General features: G+C 47.8%; 1 protein-coding gene across 1 annotated transcript; it reads left to right on the forward strand.

Moving 5' to 3' along the window:
* The first annotated feature begins 870 nt into the window (after window positions 1-870).
* Window positions 871-11,308, forward strand: PTGER2 (prostaglandin E receptor 2). The gene is made up of 2 exons (XM_067555129.1): window positions 871-1,731; window positions 10,498-11,308. The coding sequence occupies exons 1-2, from the start codon at window positions 871-873 to the stop codon at window positions 10,747-10,749; spliced, it is 1,113 nt and encodes a 370-aa protein (XP_067411230.1). The 3' UTR covers window positions 10,750-11,308.
* The last annotated feature ends 15,487 nt before the right edge of the window (window positions 11,309-26,795 follow it).

A 26,795-nucleotide genomic window follows, 5' to 3' on the forward strand; every position in this document is an offset into this window, starting at 1 on the left:
TGAAGAGGACACGGGGCAGGTGCAGAAGGTCATTTTGGGATGGGCCAGATGTGGTCTAGGGGCGGGGCTGTGGATCCACATCTGTGCAGATCCAGAGGCCCCCTCAGGTCTGGCCAGCCTCACCCACACACTGGGGTAGCACTTGCAGGGTGTTCAGGCTGTAAGATGCCGGGGATGAGGGCGCTCTCTGTAGGCCGGCACTCCCTGGGCAGCCAATCAGCTGCTGGTGCTCAGCAAAGCGGGAGAACCGTATTGAAAACGGTTCACGTGCTGGTGTAGACGGGAGGATAATGAAGGGGATCTTCCAAAGACAGGCTGGTCCCCGGCTAGGAGCCCCGGAACGAGCCAGTCCTCTTGTCAGGCTGCTGTGTGCTCTGCTGTGCGCCCCTCCACGTGTCTTTGTGTGTCCGTGCTTCTGTCTGTCTGTGTTGCCTTGGGGGGGGGGGTGTATTGGGGCGCGGGGGGGGGGGTGTTTGCTCCCACTCTCCATTTCTCTCTCTGCCCTTTCTCCAGGGCTCGGGCCCGACGGTGACAACCAGCGGAGGGGAGGGGATGGGACGGGATGGGGGGGCGGCTGCCTGTCCGGTCCCGAGCGGGGCCGGCTTAGCGGCGTCGGGGGCGTCCCCTGGGGCTGGAGAACGGAGCCCGGCGCGCAGCAGAGCCCCAGCCGGGGTGCAGCGCCGAGACTCCCCGGCTGGGACCCGGCGCTGCGGCTGCCGGGGAGGGCGGAGCGAGCCTCCCCCTGCGCCGGGCGGGACCCGAGCTGGCTGCCCCGGGTGCGTGGAGACCGAGGCGGGGCTGAGCGCGCCGGGCGGGTCCCTGCGCTCCCTGCCGCCGCCGCCGCGCCTGGCCCCGCCACATCCCGCCAGCATGAGCCGGGCCGGCGGCGAGGGCTGCGAGGTGCAGCTGGAGCTGGAGCCGGCGGAGAACCCGGCCATCAGCGCCGTCATGTTCTCGGCCGGCCTGCTGGGCAACCTGACGGCGCTGGCGCTGCTCCTGGCCCGGCGGCGGCGGCGGCGGCGGGGCGGGCGGCCGCTCTCCCTCTTCTACCTGCTGGTCACCGCCCTGGTGCTCACCGACCTGCTGGGCACCTGCCTGGTCAGCCCGGTGGTGCTGGCCGCCTACGGGCGCCGCCGCACGCTGGTGGCGCTGGCCGAGGGCCGCCGCCTCTGCCTCTACTTCGCCTTCGCCATGAGCTTCTTCGGCCTGGCCACGCTGCTGGTGCTCTTCGCCATGGCGCTGGAGCGCTGCCTGGCCCTGGCCCGCCCCTACCTCTACGAGCGCCTGGTCCGCCGGCGCTCGGCGCTGCTGGCGCTGGCCGCCCTCTACGCCTTCGCCGCCGCCTTCTGCGCCCTGCCGCTGCTGGGCTTCGGCCGCTACGCGCAGTACTGCCCGGGCACCTGGTGCTTCATCCAGATGCGCCTAGGGCGCACGGCGGCTGGAGACGGGGACGGGGACGGGGACGCCACCTACTCGCTGCTCTACGCCTCGCTCCTGCTGCTGCTGGTCCTGGCCGTGCTGCTCTGCAACCTGAGCGTCATCGGCAGCCTGCTGGCCATGCACCGCCGCGCCCAGACCTCCCGCCGCCTGGCCTCCTCGCTGGTGCAGCAGCAGCAGCCCGGGACCGCCGCCGCCGGGCGCCGCCGGCTCTCCCTGTCGGAGGAGATGGACTACCTCATCCTCCTCTCCGTCATGACCATCACCTTCATGGTCTGCTTCCTGCCCTTCACGGTGAGCCCCTCGGGCGCGGCCCCCCTCTGGGGGCGCATGCACCTGCCCCTCCGGTTCTCTGCCTGGGGCACAGAATAGCCCAGTCCCCCCCCCCGGGGGCTGGGCTACTTTGGGCTGATTTGGGGGGGGGGGCCGGGTTCGGTGTGCGGGTGCCAAGGGGTCGGTGGGACACAGGAGGGCGGACTAAATGGGGGGGGGGGGGGGGGGGGAGAGAGAGGGGGTGGCGGTTCCTTTGTGGGTTTAAATGCTGACTCTCCAACAACCTTGTTGTTAGTGTCCAAATTTCAAAGAGAGACAGACAGAGCGAGCGAGAGAGATCCCTGCAGCTGAGTGCCCCAGGCAGCCCCACTGAGTTCTGGGGGAAGTCACTAGCAGAGACTGAAACACACACTGTATAAAAGACCCAGGGTTGGCCTGGGCCAGCTGACTCAGGCTGCGGGACTATCCCAGCGTGTAGACATTCCGCACACTCTGCAACCCCACCCGTGCCTCAGAGGGGGCAGCTGACCCCGGCTCTGAGCCTCAGAGCCCTGGGCTTCTTATGGCAGTGTAGAAGTAGCCTGAATGTCTCTGGGCTTCTGTTTCCTCCTCTGTTAAAGGAGGAGAACACTTTCCGAGCGCTCAGGGGACTGGTGAGGATAAATCCTGGCTTTGGGAGCTGAGATACTTCACAGGGATCCAGGTGGTTTCCACAGGTCACCAGGGTTGCAGGTGCTTAATGGAGGTGGCATGGATCAAGAGTAGGCTGAGATTAGATGGCTGTGACTAAGGATGGCAGCAAGGTGGAAGGTGTCATTGCAGGGAAGGAGATGAGGCGACATAGATCAGTTGATTTGCGTGTGTCATCGTGGGGGCACATAAAGGAGTAGGGCTCCCGCGCTGTAACACGGGGCAGTTACATTGCCACCATGGAACTGAAGTTGGGTAGATAAATGCGGTTAGATGGCTGCACAAAATCATTGGGGGCGGATGGAGAGAGGTTACTGTGGTATCAGTGAGTGCACACATGCACCCATGCACGTGTACCAGTGTAAAGGAGGATGCAGTTTTGCCCACGGAGCCAATGCAGACTTCCAACTGCCAATGTGCACACCACCTCCCCCTTGTACACAAATGATAATAGCTATGTGACAGTGTGAGCTTGTATGTTCAGCCATGAGTGTCCCTGGGCCTGGTGCTGAAGACTGGGCCCCTGACTTGTAAACAAAGATATGTTTCAAAACGAGAGACTATGCCAACAATTCGTAATAACTTTGAAAATATACAATACTTTTGAAGTGAGGACATGAAAACGTTCGATAAAGGTGTATATTTTCCCTATTGGCGAGGGAGAAAACTGAGGCACACTGAGATTAAGTGTTTTGGACAACATTAGTGAATCAGTAGCAGGTTTGCAAATATAAGCCAAGTCTTCTGACTCCTGTGTTCTAACTCCTAGAATGCTGCCCCTCATAAATATAACCCATGTGACACACATAAAGAACACTAACTCAGTTTACCTTTCTTTTGTCGTTCAAATTAAATAGGACCCCATTGGAGCTCCCACATTATTCAACCCAGTTTACCTGTTTACAACATTCAGATAGGAAGAATCAAACTACTTTTTAGGGAACAGAGGGTTTAGGGGATTTTTTGTTCTGCTTTTCAGGGTTTTTTTCCTGTAAAAAGAAAAACCAGCCAAGGTTGGGAATACAGCCAAAGCTAATTTTATATTCCCAGAGTTAGATTGACATTATCTTTCATTAGCACTTAGAGAGCTGAAAGTCCCGAGGGACAAATTAACCATTAGACATGCTTCACCATTACGTTTGGATTGCAAGAGAGTAAAAAAGGAAATGTAATAACTTCTAACAGTCTCGTGTGCATCCTGTGGTCTTGAACTTGTATTCATCAGAGCTGCTCCACCACCAATTGATGGGTCTTAAATTTGTTTAAGGGTCATTAGCTCCGCTCCTAAATGCACTTTTCCCCATCTGGTTGAGTCATGTGCAGACATGAGATGCCTGCTGGTGTGCTCATGACCGGAATTATTGGAAGTATACATTAGCAATGAGTGTTTTGGAGAGGAAGGTTTTTGCTGTCTGGGGAGCAGCATAAAGTGATCAGTTAGTTAAAAGTCTTTGATCGTAGACACGTATTTTGGCAGTCAAGCATTAGCAGGTAGGATCATTTCATTCAATTGGATATCTAGAAATCCCACTGCGTGCCGCAAAGGAGAAATTAAAACATTTGATATTATCAGGTGAACAAGTATCATGAGCATGGAGAAAGAGGACACTGAAACTTTCACTGTAGGACACTGTGTCCAAGTGTAAGTGCCTAGTTCCTACTGCTTTGAGAACTGACTCACAATCAGTTACCCTCCTTTAGCTATAGGGGAGTCTCTTTCTGGTCTACATTTTCCATAGAAGAACATAGAAATAGCCATAGAACAGACCGACTAGCTGTAGTCACAGGTTAGTAGAACAGGTCAGTGGCCAATGGTGAATCCTTCAGAGAAAAGCATATAGACCCTTATAAATGCACCCAGTTGTACAATACCATACCACATGGGGATTTCTTCCTGACCCTACCACTTTCTGCCTTGAAGCATGAGAATGGAAAGTGGTAAATTTATCCAGGTAACATAATTGTAGACACTACTCATATTCCTTGCCATGCCTCATCTTTTTTTTCCACTTATACACACGTGTGATGTTTGAATGTAATGCCCATGAAGGTGAGATACTAAGACCACCAACTATAATGCCCACCCTGCATAAGCAGTTGTAGGACAAACTTTCCCAAAGGCCAATTAAGTCCTGAGTCATGAAATAGCCTTTTTTTCCCCACAAGAGTTGTCAGAACATCTGGTGCTTTTGGTGACTAATATGAGATGACTAAACTCACTTTCAGCTGCAGCACATACCTGAACCCAGGTCACTAGAAATGAATGGCTAAGGCATGAATTTTCTTTCACAGACTCATCATCATCTCTGTGACTTGGCTTCCAGGGGAGCCATGCTGAGATACCTTAAATGGGGCAAATTGCAAAGAGCAAGGCAGGCAAAATCCTAAGTACTGGTGTTTTTTCTTCCATAAATTCTACCAAGCCAGCAACAAACAGCTTCTGATGACCTCACTGGTCATTCAGTAGACAAAAACACCGTTCCCTTAAAACAGGGGTGGGGAACCTCCGGCCTCTGGGCCGGATCCGGCCCGCGAAAGAATTTGATCCGGCCCGCGAAAACATTCGCTCTGGCATTGGCGGCGGCGTTCCGTGTGGGCGGGAAGTGCGCGCCGCCGAAACCCTGCTGCCGTCTGCCCATTTTCGGCGGCAGGGGGAGTCTGGAGGCAGTTACTGCCCCACAGAACCCCGCGGCCACTGTAAAAGTGCGCCGCCGAAAAGGCGGAAACGGCGGCGGCATTTCGGTGGCGGGCACCGCCCCACACGGAACTGTGCCGCCGCCGAATCCCCCTCCTGCCGCCGAATCCCCGCACGCCGCCAGGGCCACCATCAGGCCCTTGGCAACAAAAAGGTTCCCCACCCCTGCCTTAAAACTATCCAGCCCTTTGGCTAGCACCCGGACCACCAAGTCAAATATGATGGGGATTACTGAAAATCTTTATCCAGCATATGTAAAAAAGTTCTACCAATCCCAAAGGATTGGACACGTTACCAAACAAGTCAATGAACAGTTCAGATCTTACCCAAATACACGCTTAAAGCCAATTCTTATTAACTAAACTGACATTTATTAAAAAAAGGAAAGAGTAATGGTGAAAAGTTCAGTATACATACACAGAGGACAATAATGTTATGTCAGTTTCAAAGTAGAGATGATAACTGAGCTGCAAAGTTCTTAAACTGTAAAGTTTCTGAACTTACTCAAACAGCTTAGGGGTCATCAGTTCCCTTTATTCAGAGTTTTTTTGTTAGAAATCCAGCCCAGAGAAATGAAGACTAAATAGTCCATGTGCAGAGTTCATTCAAATTCTCCCATGAGAATTAGCAGGGCGATTCCAGGCTGGTGCTGGGATCCCAATCTTGCGATCCAAACTTTCCCTGTCAATCTTGGACAGATTTGAGATAAAAAGGATCAGGCCTGAAGCTTCCTAGAGTTGAAGCAAGGTGGGTGCTTGAAGGTCAGATAAGCTTTGATGAAAGCTAGCTGACTGTTTGATCTTTAACTCAGTGGGTCCTTCCTCAGAAATACAGTCAGCACTAGCCATTTAAACTATCAAGACAGTCCACCGATATTTCATGGAGTGGAGAATAGTAATGTATATTGTCCTTTGAAGTAAAACCTTCATCTCCTAGGCGCACACCGGTAATTTGCTGCATAAGCAGAGTTAACAAACAGTTTACTTAAACCTCAAAGAGTAATATAGGCTTATTACACCAAAGGTCCATCCAGATGTTAATAATCCCTTTTGACCTCTTCGTCAATAGAACAACAGTAATAGACAGGAAAGCAGTTTATCTACATTGTTAACCTCTAGCAAGATATATGTAAACATCACCAAATAACTACTAACATACACTTGCATATCAAAGCTCTAGTCTTCTGGTAAGGAATGACCCTCACTACCTTGTATTTTCCTACAATATGTCTCTAAAGGTCAGATTTGGGCCATGCAACTTACAGAGTTGCTTAGTTTTTTTCCAACCCAGTGTGACAGTCTCCTTTTTTAATACACAGCTTTAGAATGGGATATATCCGTTATTGCTAAACAGCTGTGGGTTCCTAGGGACCAGGACCTGAGACAGAGCAAGTAGGGTCACTTGAGTAAAATTTGCTGCATCATTTTCCCAGGAGGGATGGTCAATTCTTCCACGCATATTTAAGGAAGCATATTTAAGGAAGTAATTTATTTTGGTTGTCAGACATAAATTCATACAATAGGTCAGAAACATGGCGAGAGCTGTTTTTCTTCCATGCTCACTTATTGCCCCTGTGCATGCTAGTGAAGGGCACTATAGACAACCTGCCAATAGACTGGATATGTATTTAAATGATTCCTTAAGCATCTATTAACTTAATTGCATTCTGGATAAATGAAGTCTCTTTATACACTCAGTTCTGGCCTAGCGACGAAACTGAGACAGGGGTTGGTTTTTGCAGTTTCACCTGCACCACATCAAACAGGGGTGGGACGGATGTTTTCGATGTGACTAGTCATATTTGTCGTAGCTTCCTGAGATGCTGAAGACAGCTGTTTGGTTCTTGTAGTCTGTGTGGAGGAAAATAGGCTCCCTGGGGATTCTTAAATTGCAGTTGTCTAAACCTGGTATTGAAAAGTCTTTTGGGACTTTGAAGGCAAGCTGGGCCTCTTTCTCGGTTTTTACTTTGGCATTTTCTTTTTCTTTTTCTTTTAGAGACTTTACATTTTGGGGGGAGTGAAATGCGGGGAATGTCCTGTTTTGGCATAAAACCTCGCTAATAGATTGTCATGATAAAGTCATTCAGCCCGCTGGCAATTTCAGAACCGCTGCAAGGAATTAGACCTGGCTGTAGGGAAACAGACTGCTGGCATTTCCTAGAGCATAAAATACTATGTTTAGCATCACGCTGTGTATTTTGTCATTTGTAACACGGCACCTTGCTTGACTGGTAACCTAAGAAATATGCAGTTAAAAACCTAAATTGAAACATGACTAAACTGCTAGAACTCCCCTTTACCAGAGCTGAAATCTCCTGTGAATGGATATAAAGCCACAAGACAGTAAGCCCATCAAAATGGAGATGCGCAAAGATGAAGGACTGAAGTGCTGTCCTTAAACAACCTTTTTATGCCCTATGTACCAGATCTACAGAAGAAGAAGCTGCAGGCTTTAGAATATAGGCCTGTGAGTCAAGACAGCTAGGATTTTGTTGCAAGCTGTGGTACCGAGTCACTCTGGGACCTGGAACAAATTTTATCATTTCTCTGCACCTTGGTTCGCCCTCTGTACACTCAGGATAACAGCTACCTAGCTTTTTAAAACGCTTTGAAATTTTGGGGTGAAAGTATCATTACTAAAACGCAGACTTTTCTGCAGAAGGGCCTCTGAATGTGCCCCATGCAATGTTAATGCTATCTAAAAGCAGGGCCGGGTGTTTATTCCCTTTTTATTTAATTTCCTGTCTGGGGGAGTTCGTCTGAAGAGGGATTCGTTGAAGTGCGTGTGAGTTCTTTCAATGTAAATACATAGAAACAGGCCTCTCTTTAGACTCTTCTTTCCATATGGAAGTAGTGTGATTGAACAGGCTGTAGCAGCTGATCGGGACACCCTGCCATTTGGATCACTGCAGCCACCACACACATGCAGGGCGTCTGTGTGCTACCAGTGGTCAGGACATGGTTTCAACAAGCATTTTATAAATAAAGGCTTGGGATCCGGTCCGGTTCTGTTGAATATCTTCATCAATGATGTAGATAATGGCATAAAGAGTGTACGTATAGAGCTTGTGGATGATACCAAGCTGGGAGGGGTTGCAAGTGCTTTGGAGGAGAGAATAAAAATTCAGAACGATCTGGCCAAACTGGAGAAATGGTCTGATACTAATAGGATGAAATTCAATTAGGACAAACGCAAAGTGCTCCACTTAGGAAGGAACGATCAGTTGCACACATACAAAATGGGCAATGACTGCCTAGGAAGGAGTGCTGCAGAAAGGGATCTGGGGGTCATAGTGGATCGCAAACTAAATATGCGTCAACAGTGTAACTCTGTTGCAAAAAAAAACAAAAAAAAAAAAAACAAACAAAAAAAACCAACCCCAAACATGATTCTGGGATGTATTACAGGAGTGTTGTAAGCAAGACACCAGTAGCAATTCTTCTGCCCTACTCTGCACTGATCAGGCCTCAACTGGAGTATTGTGTCCAGTTCTGAGAGCCACATTTCAGGAAAGATGTGGACAAATTGGAGAAAGTCCAGAGAAGAGCAACAAAAATGATTCAAGGTCTAGAAAACATGAGCTACGAGGGAAGATTGAAAAAATGGGGTTTGTTTAGCCTGGAGAAGAGAAGACTGAAGGGGACATGATAACAGCTTTCAAGTACACAAAAGTTTGTTACATGGAGCAGGGAGAAAAATGGTTCTCGTTATCCTCTGAGGACAGGACAAGAAGCAATGGGCTTAAATTACAGCAAGGGAGGTTTAGGGTGGACATTAGGAAAAACTTCCTTTCAGGGTGGTTAAGCACTGGACTAAACTGCTTAGGACGGTTGTGGAATCTCTGTCACTGGAGGTTTTTAAGAGCAGGTTAGACAAACACCTGTCAGAGATGGTCTAGATAATACTTAGGGTGTGTCTTCACTGAGGGCGGCAAATGTGCCACATTCAGATCGATCTATCCGGATCGATTGAGCGGTCAGTGAAGACCCGCTCAATCGATCCAGAAGTCGACGCAATAAAACCACCCCCTCAAGTGGCGCAGGGAAGATGCTGTGTAGAAGAGGGGTTACGAAGTCAACGGGAGTTACGCATGCTACTCTGTGTAGCTTGCGTAACTCCAGGTCGACTGCCGCTGAATTTCCAGGTGAGTGTAGACCTGGCCTTAGTCCTGCCTTGAGTGCAGGGGACTGGACTAGAAGACCTCTTGAGGTCCCTTCCAGTCCTTCAATTCTATTCTCTCCTTTTCTCACTGCCTAGGGCATAGAAAATTCTGTAGGACTATTAAAATGCCCTAAATCTGATGGATCACGTAGAACAGGCATATCGGTAGAGCTGGCCAGGAATAGAATTTTCCATTTCCCAGGAAATTCTTTGGGGGTTCCCCCCATTCCAGAACAAAACCAAAAGAAAAAAGTTAAAAATTTCCCACAAAATTGAAATTTTGAAAAAAATTCTTTCTGATCAAAACCTTTTATTTATTTTTTTAAATGTCAAAATCAGAACAAAACCGAAATTTTCTGGTCTGAAAACGTTGAAAAACAGAAATCTTCATCACCATCAAAAAGCTTCCCCCCCCCCCCCCATTAAATAGAGGTGTTTCTGTGAAATGTTTCACTTTTAATGAATCTGCATTTTGCAATGGGAAAACACCCCGTCATAAAATTCTTGAGGAGCTCTATATATTAGTTAGGCAATGTGGAGAGACAATTGCGTTGCCTCAGCCTGCTCATACTATGCCTGTGGATAAAAAGAGAATTTCAATCTTTATTAGAGCTAGTCAGGAATTTGTTTTGTTTTGCTTTTTAAATGAAAGACATTGATTTGAAACCTAAACTGTTCATGAAACAGGGTCGAGTTTGGCAGATCTCAATGTTTTTTTCAAGTCAGGAGAAGAAAAAAGTTTAAATTGTCTGTTTTACATTTTCTGAAAAAAAATTCTAGTTTTCTAGTTCAAAATGACTTCCTTTTGAAACTTTAACTAATTAGACTGAAGAAAGGATTTTAAAAATAAAAAGACAAATAGCCAATTTTTTAAATCAACTTTTTGATTGACTTGAAATGAAAGTAAAGAATTGGTTTCTCAGTTCATGAATATTTTCAAGATTTTGACTTTTCATCCCAAATCGAGACAGGGAAAAAACATTCTGAACTCTTGAAAATATTCACGGGACACAACAGTCTCCCACCCGGCTCTAATCTTTGGGTCCATCAGCTTGGCATCTCACTAGAATGAAATTCACTTAAAACAGTGAAAGCAAAACATCTGTTGTGAATATAGAAGTTCCTTTGAACATCGCTTAAAAACCCTAACAAGTTTATCACGAAGGGTGACGTTTTACACTTGTCCTTCAAAATACTCCTCTGATCAATGTAGCATTTTATTTTCTCTTTATGTTTTGCAGATCCATGCCTATATGAACAAATTTGGGCATAATGACAACTCCAAGGGCTACATGGACCTTCTAGCTCTGAGGTTCTTATCCATTAATCCAATTATTGACCCTTGGATCTTTGTGATCCTTAGACCTCCAGTTCTGAGGGTGATCCGTTCTGTATTGTGCTGTCAGATGTCCCTAAAGACCCAAGACAACATACAGACTCCTGCTCCTGCAAAGTCAAAATCCGACAAACAGATTGACCTTTGCGGGCAGTAGCCCCAACAGCCGTCAGCGAAGACATCTGGAAGATCATGCTGCAACGGCTTCCCAGGGCAATGACCAAATGGAGCAGTATAAACCCGATGGGAAGCTGTGCTTTTAGATGAATAAACACATACTTTTTGAGCTGCAGTCTGCTTGACAACGCACTGCAGGCTTTATTAGAAAGCGTTAGGGCAGTCCATGTAAAGTGAGTATTTTCTATTTATGGGACAGCGTCCAAGGGGCTAATCAATAACTGGATTTCCGTTGCCACTAGTTGGGAACTTTTCATGGTGAACTAAGGCCATGTGCCGCGCTCTAGTGCGTTTGAAACTCTAAAAAGCTAGTGGCTATTTACTCGAAGGCCAGGCGACAAATGGCCCATGTTTTCTCTAACACTATGCCTAGTGATACGGTTCGGTGGGGAGACATAAGGATCAATAATATAACTTCGGCTTGTTGCTTTGTTGCCAAATACACCGAGTCCTTATTAGCTTCATGGTAGCGTAGCTAGCCATTTACTCGGACCACTGAAACTGAAGTTTTTAGAAGCCCTGTGTATTTCTGTCTCAGATCTGGGTTGCCAAGGGTCTTCATATCACTACAGTCTTGCCATGGTGGGTTGGGGGGGGGGGAAAGAAGGCCGAACCTAGTTCCACTTCTTGTCGCTCTGTTTTCCAGGTGCCCTACACCTAGGGGCACAAAAGTCAGCCGGGTTCCTCTCTCGGGGCCAAAACTGTTAGGAGGTGCAGAAACAGGGTTACATCTCTCTGCTCCAGAGTCCCGGGGTTTTTTTTAAGAGCAGGTTTCCAGGGGTAGGGTCATGCTTAATAGTGGGCAAATGTCAACTGAGCCCCCCCCGTGTTGGAGCATTCACACACACCGCCCCAACAACCTCTTGGATCAAGGAGCTTTGGTTTAGGCTGCCCCTCCTGACTTCCATCCTACTGCAGATGCCCATCGCCCGCCTGTTTGTGCTGCTAGGAGAAGGAGCGGAACGTGCTTCGAAGCATGCAACCCGTGCACCTGCTGGGACAGGGGCCTCCCAGCACTGGAGAGAGAGATGGTTGCTGATGCAGAAGGAAGGAGGCGTCCCATGCCTTCTCGCTAGGGGATTTCTAGAGCACCCAATATCTTTGTATTTCAGTGCCTCTTCCCACGCAAGCACAGCACCAGCCTGATATAGCCCCTTGTGCTACAAGACTTCACTAAACAGGCATTTTCCCTGTAAGGATGGGGAAGAAATACCATGCAAGACAGTTAGGTAATAATCACCTCTCATCCTAGGTAAAGCTGCGTGAATGACGGACAGGAAGTCTTAAATCTCATGGGGAAATCTTTTGCAGAATAGAGAATTTCTAGGAGGCTGGCTGTTACAGAGTTGTTGTTCTCACTGTGATTCGAGCCAGGAAGCTGCCTTCATTTTACATTAGGGGCCTGCTCCTGCTCCACAGAACTCATTAGCAGCTTAGCCATCGGGTTTGCTGGAAGCAGGATAGCTGTCTAACCCCTCAATGTACTGGAACATGCCTTTTCCTAGCATTACAGGGCCGCGTTCAGCAGAGCATTTAAATTCTCAATGTTTTGCTTATTCAGGGCCCTAGCTCAGAGTTTGGTCTTAAAATCCCTCATCTGAAAAAGATAAGGTTTTCCTTAATCTCCCTGGTTTTCAGGCGGACTGCGGTGTATTTTACATGCCACTGATCTGCGGATGTTAGTGTAGATCAACAGCTGTCCTTTTGCCTGCTCTGCCAAGGAGCACAGCAGAGGTTCAGAGAGGGGTGGAGGAGCAGCACGGGAGAGGAAATGGCCGCAAAGAATTCTGCGGGGTCGACACGAGGGCACATTTTGGAGGCTAGAGTTAGACCTACACCAGATCATTTTAACATAATACGTAGAGGATAAAGTCAGTGGTCCCTAGATCAGGAGTTCTCAACCTTCACCATAATCAGATCCCCTCCCATTTAGTGAGAGGGGAATATCAGGATGGCTGTGATCCCCTGACAACTTAATAATACCCAGTTCTTATTCTAGTGCCTTTCCTCAGTAGCTTACAAAGCACTTTACAAAGAAGGTCAGTATCATTTTGCTCACTGGGAAACTGAGGCACTTATTTTTGTTAAGCGTAAGAGGTTATTTTTATATTGAAGCATTGTTTCTGGTGTTCCAGGGGGTTGCTTTCTATTGAGATTTTTATTTAAATAAAAATGCATTCAGGTTGTCAGGTATGCACTCTGCTATGTTCTTTCTTGCCAATGGTATGTGGTCAGGATGGGCTTCCTGTTGTCAGTGGCTTCCACCCAAATTCTGCATTGATTTCACACATTCTGCAGTCCCCACTGAAGTCAGTGCAAGGAGATCCAAGTCCATTAACTTCAGCTGAGAAAGGTCTTGTTTTATGTAACTTTTCCCTTCCCTTCTCTGGAACCCTCATTGAAGTCAATGGACTTGCTTATGCTAGAGATGAATTTGCCCAAATGAGATTACCCACGATGGAAGTCACGGGCAAATGTGTTGCTCCACTGTCTTAAAGAAACCCAAAACGTACATGGTATTTTATTGCAAGTGGATCTTGTTGTTGTATATTTAAGAGTTTTATTTCTGTCTAAAAATACCCCAAAATGAAAAGATTTGAAGCTTTTTGTATTTCTGCAATTGACGTAAAGAAGTAAAACTATTATAATAAAATAGTCTTTCAAAAGTAGCTGTGTGAATCATGTGTGGTTTTATGTACATGTCACAAGTCAGAAAATAGTCAGTCATATGGATGAAACAACGTATCAGGTCAAAAAATAATGGTGGGAAAAATTAGAAGGAAAATAAATTTCAGTATAATATCAAGGACATTTTGGAGATATGGGGGACAGAGTAGGTGGGTTTATTCTAGAACTGGTAGGGAAATGGTTTTTCAGTCCCTCAAATATTGAAGAGTCTGAAGACTTTTCCCCCTCTCTGATGGAGACAAAGTCAAAATCTCAACGATATTAGTGAACTAAAAACCAAAACATTTTTAGTTCAGGTCAATTGAAATGTTTCGTTTCAAGATGTTTGTTTAGTTTTTGTTCTTTTTACTTTTAACCTACGTTAGCCTCGAATGAGCTTAAATTTAAAAAACTTAACTTCTGACTTGCCAGTTTGAAAGAGCTTTCATTTTGAAACTTTTTTCAGTTTTTTTTTGAGTTGGGAGATTCATTGACTCCAAACCTCTGTTGAGAAGTTTCCGGTTTGATGAATTGGCATTTTTCAATGGAAACATTTTGCCGAAAAAAATCCCACCCAGTTCTTTCTTTAACTCTGGGTTGAAAGACAGAACTTGTGACCAGAACAAAAATACTGAAATGAGGAAAGCAAACATGACTGTGCCCAATTCTGCAGCAGTGTGATTAAATATCTATTTTTCCATAAATGATGTGGATCCTAAGTTAGGGAAAGAGATTTGATGTTGAGCTGTTTGCTGGATAAGCATTGAAATATTGCTTTTCAGGATGGAAACAGGGCACCAACAGTGAAGGAAACACTATTTTGACCCTCTGATTCCCAGACACACATTTTCTCCCCGAATGACTTATTAAAATACAAAACACTGCATGCTATTTGTAAGATACATATACTAGATTGGTTGTGAATTTGTGCTCATCAGAAGAATATTGACTATCAGGCACTTGATGCTGTTTAATTTTATACAATCTGAATCTGGGTGAAGAAGGAGAGCAGCTAATGACTGAAATAGAAATAAATGTCAGCGGTTGTGTAATTTGTCATTTAGTCACTATCCACAGGAAACTCTCTAACCTTTGAAATGTGGGTGGGCTGATGACAGACATGGAGAAATGCACAAGGGAGATGAAAATGTCTTCCTGGTTTAAGAGTAAAAGACTGCAGATAGCTGCTGTAGGGAGAATTATTACTACCATAGTCTTAGCTGTTGTGAAGGTTTTAGTGATAAAGCTACAGTATATAAACAGTGCCTAATATTCATTTTGTGGACCCGATTTTGAGAGGCTGGAACTGCACACTTAAAAAGATGGCCTGATTTTCAGCTTCCACTGGCTGGGATTGGAGTTGTGGGTGCACTCGAGCGTTCTGGAAATCCAGGCCTCAATCATTATTTGCTCATGCAAATTCCTAGTTTGTGCATGCAAATGTGGGAAACTCGTACATGTTTTTTAGCACATGGCCTCAGGTCTTTGTTTAAAAACACAGCTCTGGGAGGAAAAAGGGGAATGCAAAAATATGAGAGGTGTCCCACCCCGTTCCCCCCAATATGATTAAAAGCGATATTCAGAATTACAGTAAGCGCCTGTGGTTTATTAAACTTGTGTGTCTGTTGTTCTGTTACTTTGTATGTTCACACTGGAACCGCTGGGCTGGTTGCCCAATACATTTCTAAAGAAGGGTGCGGATGTGATTTCTTTCATAAAAAAAGCGGCATCTGAAATGCCCCGTGTTCAGATTCCAAAGTAAACTTGTCTGACAAGTTTTGTGATACGATGACAAATGGGGTTATAGTGGATCACAAATTGAATATGAGCCAGTGTGATGCAGTAGCGGGGGAGGGGGGAAAAAGCTAGTATCATTCTGGGGTTTAGCAACAAGCGTCATATGTAAGACAGGGGCTGTAACTGGCCCCATTTATTCAGCACTGGGGAGGCCTCTGCTGGAGTGGTGCTGTACCTTAGGAAAGATGTGAACAAGTGGGAAAGACTCCAGAAGAAAGCTACAACAACAAGAGAAAACCTGACCTATGAGGAAAGGTTAAAGAAACGGGGCACGTTTCATTTTGAAAAAAGACGGAGTCTTCCGATACAGTCTTCCGATACAGCAGTGTTTCTCAGCCTTTTAAGTAGCAAGTACCCCCTAACATCTGAAAATTTTAATAAGTACCCAACACTCCCATTCCCACTCTGAGAAATACAATCTTTTCCCCCTCTACCGCTGGACGAGTGTATTTCTCGTAGAGCAGGAGAGGTCTGAGTTCTGCAGTGCTGTGCGACTATGGCAGATCACAATCCCCCCTGCTGTTTCTTCCAGCTTTCCTCCTCCCCTTCCTCCATAGAGGAGCAAAGGTAAACGCCAGCCACTCACCATGGCCTGATGGCGGGGTCACGTGGGGTTCTCCTCACACAGGCGGGAACTTGTGAGGTATGAGCAGGCACTAGCGGCCCACCAGAGTGGAGAGCGGCGCTCCCCAGGGCCATCCGCAGGCGGGTGCGGGCCTGGGGAAAATCACACTGTGTGGGCCCCTCTTAAGATTTTTATACTGCTAAAATGTGGGGCTGTCATAGCCGTCAATTTCACGGCTCAGCTAGAGCCATGAAATTGACAAGTAAGGCTGCAGGTAGAGCCCGGCTTCAGGACTGGACAAGCCGCTGGGCTCTCTGGGCACTGGGCTTTGAGCCGGGAAAGGGAACTGCTACCTGGGCAAGTTGCAGGCAGCTGCCGCCTGGCTGCCAGCCGGGAAGGTGGGTGACTGCCACCTGCTCCGAGCTGGGGTGGAGAAGGTTTGCGCGCAGGCTGGGACCTGGGGATGTGGGCAGACAGCTGCTGCCCATCTTCAAGCCAGGGCATGGGAGTCTGTCTCTCGGCTCAGAGCCGGGGCGTGGGTGGCAGCCACCCAGGTGCGAACCCAGCTCGCAGGGCGCAGGAGGCTGCCACTGGACTCCCACCTGGGAGCTGGGACTGGGCAGGATGCAGGCAGCTACCACAGGTTAAGAAACTATGTGATACATTACGGGCTGCAGTGATCAAGTGTTCTTTATGTCCACGGAAGACAGGACAAGAAATAAATGGCTTAATCTGCAGCAAGGGAGATTTAGGTTAGATATTAGGGAAAACTTTTTAACTAGAAGGATAGTTAAGCACGAGAACAGGTTACGAAGTGAGGTTGTGGAACCCCTGGCATTGGAGGTTTTTCAGAACCGGTTGGACAAACAGCCGTCAGGGATGGTGTAGATCTATTTGGTCCTGCCTCAGTGCGGCAGACTGGACTAGATGCTCTCTTGGGGTCCCTTCCAACCCTACATTGCTATGAAATCTATTCAGTAGCGCAGGTCTCCATCTGCAACGGCAGCTGAGAGGGGGGTTTGGTTCAATATCTTCAGCACGACAAATGCTTGCTCTAAGTTTTTGGTTTATAAGGAGGATCCAGTCCTGCAAACCACAGACTCCGCCCCTCAAACAGCATTTTCTCACTCCTTGCTATTGCCTGCCCGCCTTTTACTGCACCCATTCATGAAATTCATAGGTTATAGTTATCCAGGGTCCATCTATCTGTTCCGGTTCAATCAGTTTCCCTGCATGGAAGCACCACACTAGTTCAGGGGCAGAAGAGGGAAACTGGGTGGGTAGGAAAAGCTGCAGGACCCCAGATCCACCTCAACACATTCTGCAAACGTGCATTTGTGCCTGTATGGGGAGTGGTAGGTAGCTCCTTGAAAACCAAGAGCCTTCTCCTCTTTGCCACCACTGTAGTTGTTCATCGAACTGGCTGCAGGAAGCAGCTCACAGCAATTAAGGGATGTTAAGTCCAGAACGGACCCAGGATGGGACAAAAGGTGGCAGCTCATGTGGCATTTGGAGCAGCCTCAGATGCTCCTGGGTCCCCAGCGTCATGGAGACTTGTGGCGAGCGGAGGATCAGAGTCACCAGAGGGGGAGAAGAGTCGGCAAATTGCATGTGCATGAGCAAAGAAAAAAATATGCAAAGAAAGAGCCGAAAGAGAGGGGGAAAGGAAGATCTGAGCCTGAGAACAGCTCTCGGGACATGGCGGGAGGGTGGTGTCCAGGTACAAATCCATCCCAAGGAGGAACTCCAAACAGAGAAAGGGTGAGAACCAGTGGGCAAAAATAAGGGGCAGAGGGCATCCTGCTGCAGCTCCCCTCCCAGGCCTAGGAGAATAGCGGTGAAAAACCCCAGTAGCCGCAGGAGATGAGTCAGGAAGGGGGCAGAAGAGATGGGAGGCTGGCGAGCAGGGTTGATTTGGGGACAGAATTAGTTGCTGGGCAGGGAGACAGGCAGATGTGGGGGTGCTGACCACCCCTCCTCCTCACATACACACTTTTTTCAGACCACTAAGAACTGGATGCAAGCACAAAAATACTCTGATGAAACATTCTGAAGTTTCCCCAGCCCCTCGTCCAATTTGCATAAGAAAAATTATTCCCAGGCCTGGAAGTGACTTCCAGGAACCAGTCATGCAGTCTCCTCTGACCACAAGGAAAAGTATCAACTCCTTTTTTTTTTTTAAGATGCGAAAAGTCTTTTATTAACAGATCACAAAGGGAGACGAAAAGAGTTAACAGCCAGGTACTTTGCACCGTGTGACTGAAAAAAACACGAGCTTTTATTAGCTTCATTCAGGATCGAAGACAGACAATTTTACTCTCCGTAGGTTTGCTGCCGTCCAGTTTGTTTAACACAATGTGCCAAGAGAGCCTTTTGTTTATTGGCTTCTTTCTGCTCCCACACCTTGAAATGGAGCCAAATTCCTTAACGAAACCACCAGGCATTTCCATGCTTTTGAAAATAAAAACAATACCATTGCCACACAAAATAAGTGAAAGAGAAGATGAATTATGAAGCAATATTCTTAGCCCGGGTCATGTTCTGGATCCAGGGAAACAAAGCTTTGGTGTGCGGACTTAATAAAATGAAATTAAAAAAAGGTTTATTCTAGTTCTTCCATTCTCTCCCCTCCCCTCCATCTTCAATTTCAACAGCAACATGCCTCTGTCAACATGCAAGAGGCGCTAAAGCCAGGGATTTAAGACACATCTATTGACCAGGTACATATGCGACCTCCACTGCTGTAGTACTGCGGACTTTCACCCAAGAGATCGTTCTGCTGATCTCGCCAAAATGCATTCCTGAATAATCCCCTTCCAGGAACCTTGAATGGAGGGCATCTGAGACTGCAACCAAGACACTAGACCCTCCCTTTGAGCAGCTGGGTTTTCATTTCGGGGCTGGCTCAGAGTTTCCGGAGGGGAATTGTTCCCCGGGGTTCTGCAAACCCAAAGCTCGTGGTAACTTTACTCTGTGCGCGGTGGTGTCAGGAAATAAGTCAAATGGAGACACGGCCGTCCAGCCGATAGATGGACGGGTAGAAACAGCATAACACACCAGTGCTTTTACTACAAAGCCATACTTTTACTTAGACTCAAGCACCACACGAGCGTGCTCTTACTCTGAAGATATCCCACTACTCAGGCTCAAGCACTTACACACGTCCACAACAGCTTAGTAAAACACCCCAACCCTCGATAATTGCCGAAGTCTGGGGCGGCTTTCGAGTGGGAACAGTGACGGCTTTCCGATTGGCCAGATCTTCCAGCTGTCCTTGTAGGATCCAAAAACCACTCATTCACTCCAAACAGAGTTCCCGCCCCCCGGTCATTTATCCTTGTTAGTAGACAATTACACATCAAGGAACAAGAAAAAAAAAAAAACTTCAAAAGCTAGCCCTAAGGTTACCAGAGCACTTCGTTAACGAGCTATGTTCTGACAGAATTTGCATGTCTCAAGGCCGGGACAAACCTCTCCCACAGGGCCTGCATCAATAAGCTGGGTCTTTTCCTGAAACACAGATTCCAGCACGTCCACCAGAGCATCAGGGAGGGAGAACAGGGTCAGGCAAAGGTTGATAAAGGGGCTCCCCTCCCCTGCTGGCTTAGTCATGCCAAGGCTGCACCGGCCAGCTGAAAGGCCGCTCAATTTTGGCTGCTGTTAGCAACAAATCTGATCCACGATCACGTGGTCCTGGGCCCTTTTACGGGTCTATTCAAAATCTCCCCGTACAGAATGACTAGCAGCCATCCCTTCTGTGCCGGAGGGGCAGACGCATGCTATGGCTTAGGGTGGATGAGCGGGCTTTGAACCTGGCTGGGCCCTTGGTACAACCCACCAATGTGTAACGTGGGAGGGAAGAGGCCGTCAAGGTCTCTTTTCTGCTCTGCCTATTGCAGTGAACATTTCCCCACCTCCCCTATCACCAGTCATTTACTCTTCTCTCTGGCCATGTCCAAGGACTAAGCCGTGCCCTCAAGACTTACACAACCTGTACACATCCTTAAATCTAATGGGGAGCAGAAGCCACTATTTAGGTGGGACCGTTTCAGGTTGTGAGGGTACACCCTTTGACAACACCGGGCACAGTGCATGGGAACAGCCCATTTGCAGTGCTGACGGCATCGGCGTGGTACCACGGGCTGCCAAATGCAAGTGCAGCTTCATTCTCCGTTTTTATTCTCCTGGATCCACAGCGTGGGTGGCTGATATTGGCAGCAGAAGTTGGATCAGTCAGTTTCCCAGTTGGTATGCATCTTCCACGCAACACCAGAGATGTGTGGGGGAGATTGTTAAATAAATGGGTTTGTCCAACAACTCCCTGGAGCTTACAGAAGTCCTGCTGAAGAGCAGATTTTTTGCCTTTGCATCAAGTATGTTTGGTATTTTCCAAGAAGCATCTAAAAGGGCTTATACCCAGCCTCCTCTGCAAGATCTTCAGCAATTAAGCTACGCTAGCGATATGCTCAGAGGATTTTTCAGGCACTGTTTTGAGTGCTGATGGCAGACAAATATATATTAACTGCACTTGTGCATGCAGTTTTCTTCCATGCTGTCGTCCCAAAAAGCCTTTCTTGTTTGGAGAGACGCTTGGCCGATTAAACAAATCCATCCCTCTGCCTTACATTCTTTAAGTTTCTATTACATGTTACCCTTAAGATTCCGCTAACTCTCTAACGGAAGGAGAGCAGCAGGTAGGGAAAGGGGGAAAATGTGTTTTGATTTTTTGCATTTTGGTTCAGATCATCTGCTAAATCAGTGTTTACTCCATTATCTTCAGTGGAACTGTGCTGATTTACTCCAGTTTCTGTATTTCCACCAATTTGTGGAAAACAACACAACAAAAACACCACCACTTGATGAAAAGCAAAACACTTCACTGCATACGCAGTTCTTCCACTGGGGAGGGGATGCTAGAAAAGGAGCAAAACCACCTGTGGCAGGCATTAGGCATGTAGCATAAGATGCCAGCGGAGGATGCTCGGATGCTACGGTGCAGATCACGGTATAAAAGCCTATATAGAATAGACAAGAGAGTGCCAGATTCTAGCTGCTTTCCCTCTCCCCCGCTCCCAATTTTCAGAAGTCAGTTTCCCAGTTTATGTGGCTCATTCATACAGCACCCTTGGTAAGAAATAACCCTGGCCAAAGATCGCCAAGCGCAATCATAAGGCCACACAAAGGCAGGTGCGGGACCTGTCACGACTCTTTGTAACGACTGTAGGGGGAAAGTGGCCCTTTAAGCGAGAGAACAAAATCATTAGATTCCTTAATCCCTCATCCAAACTCACTGTCCACCACCACCGCCCAGGGACACAGAGCTCATTGCAAGCGAAGGGGAAACATTTCTGTGGGAAATTACTGGTCGCACGACACCTGCCGGCCTCTCCCCAAACGTACTGTTATCTCAATGGACCAGGAGGCTAACCAGGTCTTTAGTAAGGTCTCAAAATGGTCTTGAAATGAGGGACAGCCATGAAGACCGTCTGGGTGTAAACAGCCTTCATGCCACTGGAGTTCAGCGTTCTAGCCTAACAGGCTGCATTAGTAGGAGCATCGCCAGCAGATGGAGGGAAGTGATTATTCCCCTCTATTCAGCACCGGTGAGGCCGCATTTGGAGTATTGTCCAGTTTTGGGCCCCCCACTACAGAAAGGATGTGGACAAATTGGAGAGAGTCCCGCAGAGGGCAGCAAAAATGATTAGGGGCTGGAGCACAGGACTTATGAGGAGAGGCTGAGGGCACTGGGCTTGTTTAGTCTGCAGAAGAGAAGAATGAGGGGGGATTTGATAGCAGCCTTTAGCTACCTGAAAGGGGGTTCCAGGGAGGAGGGGGCTAGGCTGTTCTCGGTGGTGGCAGATGACAGAACAAGGAGCAATGGTCTCAAGTTGCAGTGGGGGAGGTTTAGGTTGCATATTAGGGAAGAACTTTTTCACTGGGAGGCTGGTGACGCACTGGAATGGGTTACCTAGGCAGGTGGTGGAATCTCCATCCTTAGAGGTTTTGAAGGTGTGGCTTGACAGAGCCCTGGCTGGGATGATTTAGTTGGGGTTGGTCCTGCTCTGAGCAGGGGGTTGGACTAGATACCTCCTGAGGTCCCTTCCAACCCTCATGTTCTCTGAGTCTATGAGACTTTGATGACTGCTCAGAGTACAGCACGTTCCCGAGCTGAGCAGAGCATTCCGTTAACGCATTTCACCCTGCCTGCGAATGTGCAGCACACGGAGGAGCCATTCCCGGGCTCCTTGTTCCGCAGCACGCCGCTCAACAGTCAGCGAGACCAGAGGGATCGCACAGGGAGACACGCCGGGCTCTCCACTTGCCTCTGACTCGGCACCCACGGCAGCCCTCCGGCTTCCTGGCGCGTGTTGCTTTCTGCCGACAGGCAGCCCAAGGGTTCGGCGTTCTGTCCCCACCACGGGCAGAGACACACTAGGCACGATCCAGCCCAAAACAAGGAGTGAGCTGGCAACCCCGTTTGACTAGCATTCCCCTCAGCCCTGGCCCACTCCTAACGGATGTTGCTTTCACCAGACCGTAGCTGGGTTGGTTTCATCTTCTGGCAGTGAGCTCAGTTCGCAGTAGATTTTGAAACCCCTGTTCTAAGTTACAGGCTGATCCCCGGGTTTTAAACAACCAGGGACCTGCAGGTGCTCTTTGACCAGCCATTTTAAGTTACTCTTTGGGCCACGTTCACAGTCGTCCCCTATTGGTCTGGCTTATTTTGGAGACTTGCGGTTCAGAAGGCAAGAGAGGGGCCCGCCTGAGGGCCAGAGCCGTTGATCTCACTAGTGGTGTAGCATCCCATTGCTGTAGTATCTCAAGAATGGATGGATTTATCCTCATACCACCTCGTGGAGGTAGAGCAGTGCGAGTATCCCCATTGGGCACATAGTCGCCACGTGCCTCAGTTTCCCTTCAGTGTCTTGCCCGAGGTCACACGATGTCTGCGGCAGAGCAGGGACTTTGAACCTAGATCTCCAGAGGTGCAGTCCAGCAGCTGAAGGCCAACCTTCCTCTCTGTGTAGCAGGTGTGACCCTCTACCGGCTTTGCTTTCCACCTGAGGTTTCTCCTCTGAGTACAGGTAGCGTGAACGCTGATTAGGGCAGAGATCTGGGGGCTCTCCATTACCTCACGCAGTCTCTTGCTGTGTTAACTGAATCATGGCCCCCAACAAACATTCAATCCAGAACCAAAAAACCTACAAGGATTCCAACTTCGAATTCTCCCCTTGTCATTTTTAGGCCTCAAACACAAGTCAACTAGGACAGGATCATCTTCCTTGAAGGCAAGGAAAGAAAAAATGAACTGGCCAGTGTGTTCCAGACTCTATTTCGAATAACGAATACTCTGGAAATATCCTCTTTAAAACCATTCTGTTCCCCTCTTCCCCCGATTACCATCACGTCCAGTTCATCAGCCAGGCCTCAGTTTTTCTGACATTGTCTTTTCGTCTTTTATAAACTCACTGGAACTAAATGAGAACCGGAGAGATGAATTAATAAAGGATGTTCCATCCTCCCAGGAAAATCTCCAATAAACTTTTATTGCATTAGAAAGCTTCTAGACAGCCCGAGCAGCGGCGGTCAGGAGAGATAATGTAATCAGGGACCCCAGCCCGCTATGACTGAAAGCAGACTGTTGGGGGGAGGTAGCGTGCCAAGGAAGCTCTTATCATTGTGAACTAGTAAAGCAAAGCAGAGCGAGCTGATCGGAATGAAAGCCAGCTGTGTTTGGAATTATGCGCTTTTATATAAGCAAAGCAATTCAATTCCAGACCAGCAGCCAGAAGCTGGAGCATGGGTGGGTCAAGGCATAGCAGAGACATCAGAGGAAGTTAAGGACCGAATTTTAGTGTCTGAATTCCTCCGGATTTAAGGAGAAGGTGACCTAATTCCCTTCTCCAGCAGACTACAGAGAGCAAAGAGAGGAGGAACTTTCTGCTGCTGCAAGACTGGATTCTCGCTCACCTTGTTAAGGTCAAATGTAAATCCACTGGATTGTGCGGATGTAACTGGAGATTGGAATCTGGCCCAGATGGTGGCGATGGTTTCTCTGAGCCGGATCTCGAACTCCTCACTTTGTCCTGGCTTGAACATAACTCCCTTTCACTCCAAATGTGAATTTTGCCCAAACCAAGATTACAGGATCTGGGTTCTTTGGAGGGTGAAGAGGGAGATTGGATCAAATAAGTGGAGCTACAGGGCTAGATCCTGGGTGTGGCTGAACTTCGAGGACAGCACATCAGCATGTGCGCGCATGTGAAGGGCTTAAAGTTCCCCTCCACTCTCCTTTACCTGCTCCATGCAGGGTGACAGCCCTCATCCCCCAGGCTGTTTGAGCAGCCTGAGGACTGCTCTAACATAGGCCAGGTTGCAACAGCCACAAAGGGTGGGGGAAAAACCTATGAGAATTGGTGGAGCACGGGGGTCTTCCAGCCATGCTCCTTTTCTTCCTATTATGTCCCCTCCTGTGCTGGAAGGGTAGAACCTGAGTGGCAGCTTGATACTACCGGACAATCAGCCCTATGCTGGGGTGATCTTTTAGCCTACGTGCAAAGCGACCATACCAAACCATAGGGTCTGGTCCCCAGGTTAAGCTTCACACACACACACACACACACACACACACACACACACACACCTGCCCAGAGCAGAACAGAAAATTGGGACCCACACATTAACTCAAGGGGAGGAATTATTGCCACGGAAGGTGCGACGGAATACACCTGTCCACACCCTGCACACCACCGTAATCAGTTTTGTAAGGTATCAGCTGAAAATTCAGTTTGCTGCTCAGCATCCTCATGATAAAAATGTGTGGGGCAACATTGTATGGGAAGTTAGAAGAATTCCCTGTACGTGAGCTACCACAGCAAGGTATTGTAAGACACCGTGGTTGCAGGGCAGGGGTGACACAGCCCTCCCATTGGTCTGGATTGTACCCGGGTAGGTCACAGAGGGACCCCAGCAAGAAGAACTATTGTACTAAGGAGCTGCAATACAACTCCATGCCGCCGCTGAGATTGGAAAGAGCCATTCATGGTGAGCCTGATGATCTACATTAGCTTCCTCCAAAAACAAAACAAAAAACAACCCAACAAGATGCCAGTGTCCTCATTCCCTCCTCTCTGTCTGAAACGTCTCGTGTGATCACGGGCCAAGGGGAAGTTTTCGGGAAAGTTTGACGTTAATCAGACTTGGCATTTTTGGAAATAGGAGAATTTTTCCAAGAGTTTAAAAAAAAAAAAAAAAAAACAGAAACACACATTCATTTTTCAGAGTTGTGGCTCAAAAGTTGGAGGCTCTCTCAGATCCACCATGGTTGGTTTACTCCTGTATCCTCCGTGATGAGTGTTTCATTACTGTTTTGGAAGGCCGGGTGACTGGCTTTCAGCTTCCGAGTACTCCATATGCTGCCAGAGGGAAGAGGATTTGGCGGAGTTCAGCCTCTCTCCTAGCACACGCTGCATCTTCAGATCCACAAGCTGCTCTGATTTGTGCTGTTTGTAAATGTCATGAGTCAACCACTCCAGCTCAAGAAGATTGCGAAACCCACCCAGCGCAGCCTGCCAGGGTTTGAAAAGCACAGCCACCCAACTGCTCCAGTTCAAGAAAGCTGCGCATTTTGTGGATTTGGTAAATTCCTGCAACAGGAACGCTTGGACTCAAGGAGAAAGCAAATCTGCGGGGACAGCCTGGGTCGTTTGCAAGCTCTGCACTGTCAGCTAGGCAACTCTAGGGCAAGAAGGTAACTAACCACACCAGTAAGCCCGTTCAATTGAAATACAAGGTCATTAAATCCTAGAAGATGAGGGTTGGAAGGAACCTCAGGAGGTATCTAGTCCAACCCCCTGCTCAAAGCAGGACCAACCCCAACCAAATAATTCTTAGGTCTTATATTTCAGCGAGCAGCGTGTATTAGCCTCACAGCACATCAATTATTACAGCAAAATGTAGTCTCTCTAGCAGAACATACTTCAACAAGCTACAGCATGTGTTTGCATACGTATTTAGGACATCAAAGTCTAGGTTTGTGAAGCCTTGTTCTGAACTTTGAAGCTATTAGAGATGTTCATCTCCTAGAGGTAATGATAATGCAGAGAAAAAGGCGTTGTGCAAACTTCAGCCTGGTTTTACTAGTTTTAAAGAGACAAGGTCTCTATTTAAATAAATATCTTTATTTAAATAAAATCTCTTTTATTTGCCCAGTCTCTGTGGGTGCGCGAGGAACGTTTTTGAGACCTGCACAGCTCTTCTTCAGGGCAGACCAGGCCCATTTTGCTCAGTGCTGTAGAAACACAGAGCAAAGAGGCTATAAGATCCTGGAAGGCCGGGACTAGCTAAGAATAAGGCAAGAGACAACAGATGGATATAGACAGATGGGGAGCACGAGGAACCAGTGAGACAATAGTGAACAAAAATGAATCCTTGTTTCACTGAAGTAGAGAGTAATACAGCTTCAGTGGACTATGTTTTACTCCACTGAGCAGGCTGTTTTTAAATCTGCTATCAGACAGGCCTCATGCACAGGGTGGTGTGTGATTGAAAATGTGAGAACGATCACTAGAACATTAAAGTCGTTCCAAACCGGCAGCCCGTTTTTAAATTGTGTTTTGCCCTATTGTGACTTGAAAGTTACTCGTTTCATTACTTTTCAACGTCAACAGTAGGTCGCCCCCAGGCTGAGCCGAGCGTACCAGGATTCAACCCCAATCTTCACAGCTGCTGTTTCGCAAAGCCAGGAAAACAGGATTTATAACTGAAGGCTGGAGCCTGGGCGGGTACGAATCAGCAGTGACTTCCACAGACCCGCACTGGCTTTTATCTACGATGTCGAAACCGTTGGTGTGCGGAGAGCCCTGCCTGTCGTGCGGACCAGGATTTATAACTGAAGGCTGGATCCTGGGCGGGTGCAAATTCACACTGACTTCCATAGACTTGCACTGACTCCTAGTCCCGACCACAGGGAGTTTACAACCTAAATGTAAGACGTC

Source organism: Emydura macquarii, unplaced genomic scaffold (genome assembly GCF_026122565.2).
Source record: "Emydura macquarii macquarii isolate MOO-44397 ecotype Brisbane River unplaced genomic scaffold, CSIRO-AGI_Emac_v2 contig_1551, whole genome shotgun sequence".
Classification (NCBI taxonomy): Eukaryota; Metazoa; Chordata; order Testudines; family Chelidae; genus Emydura; species Emydura macquarii.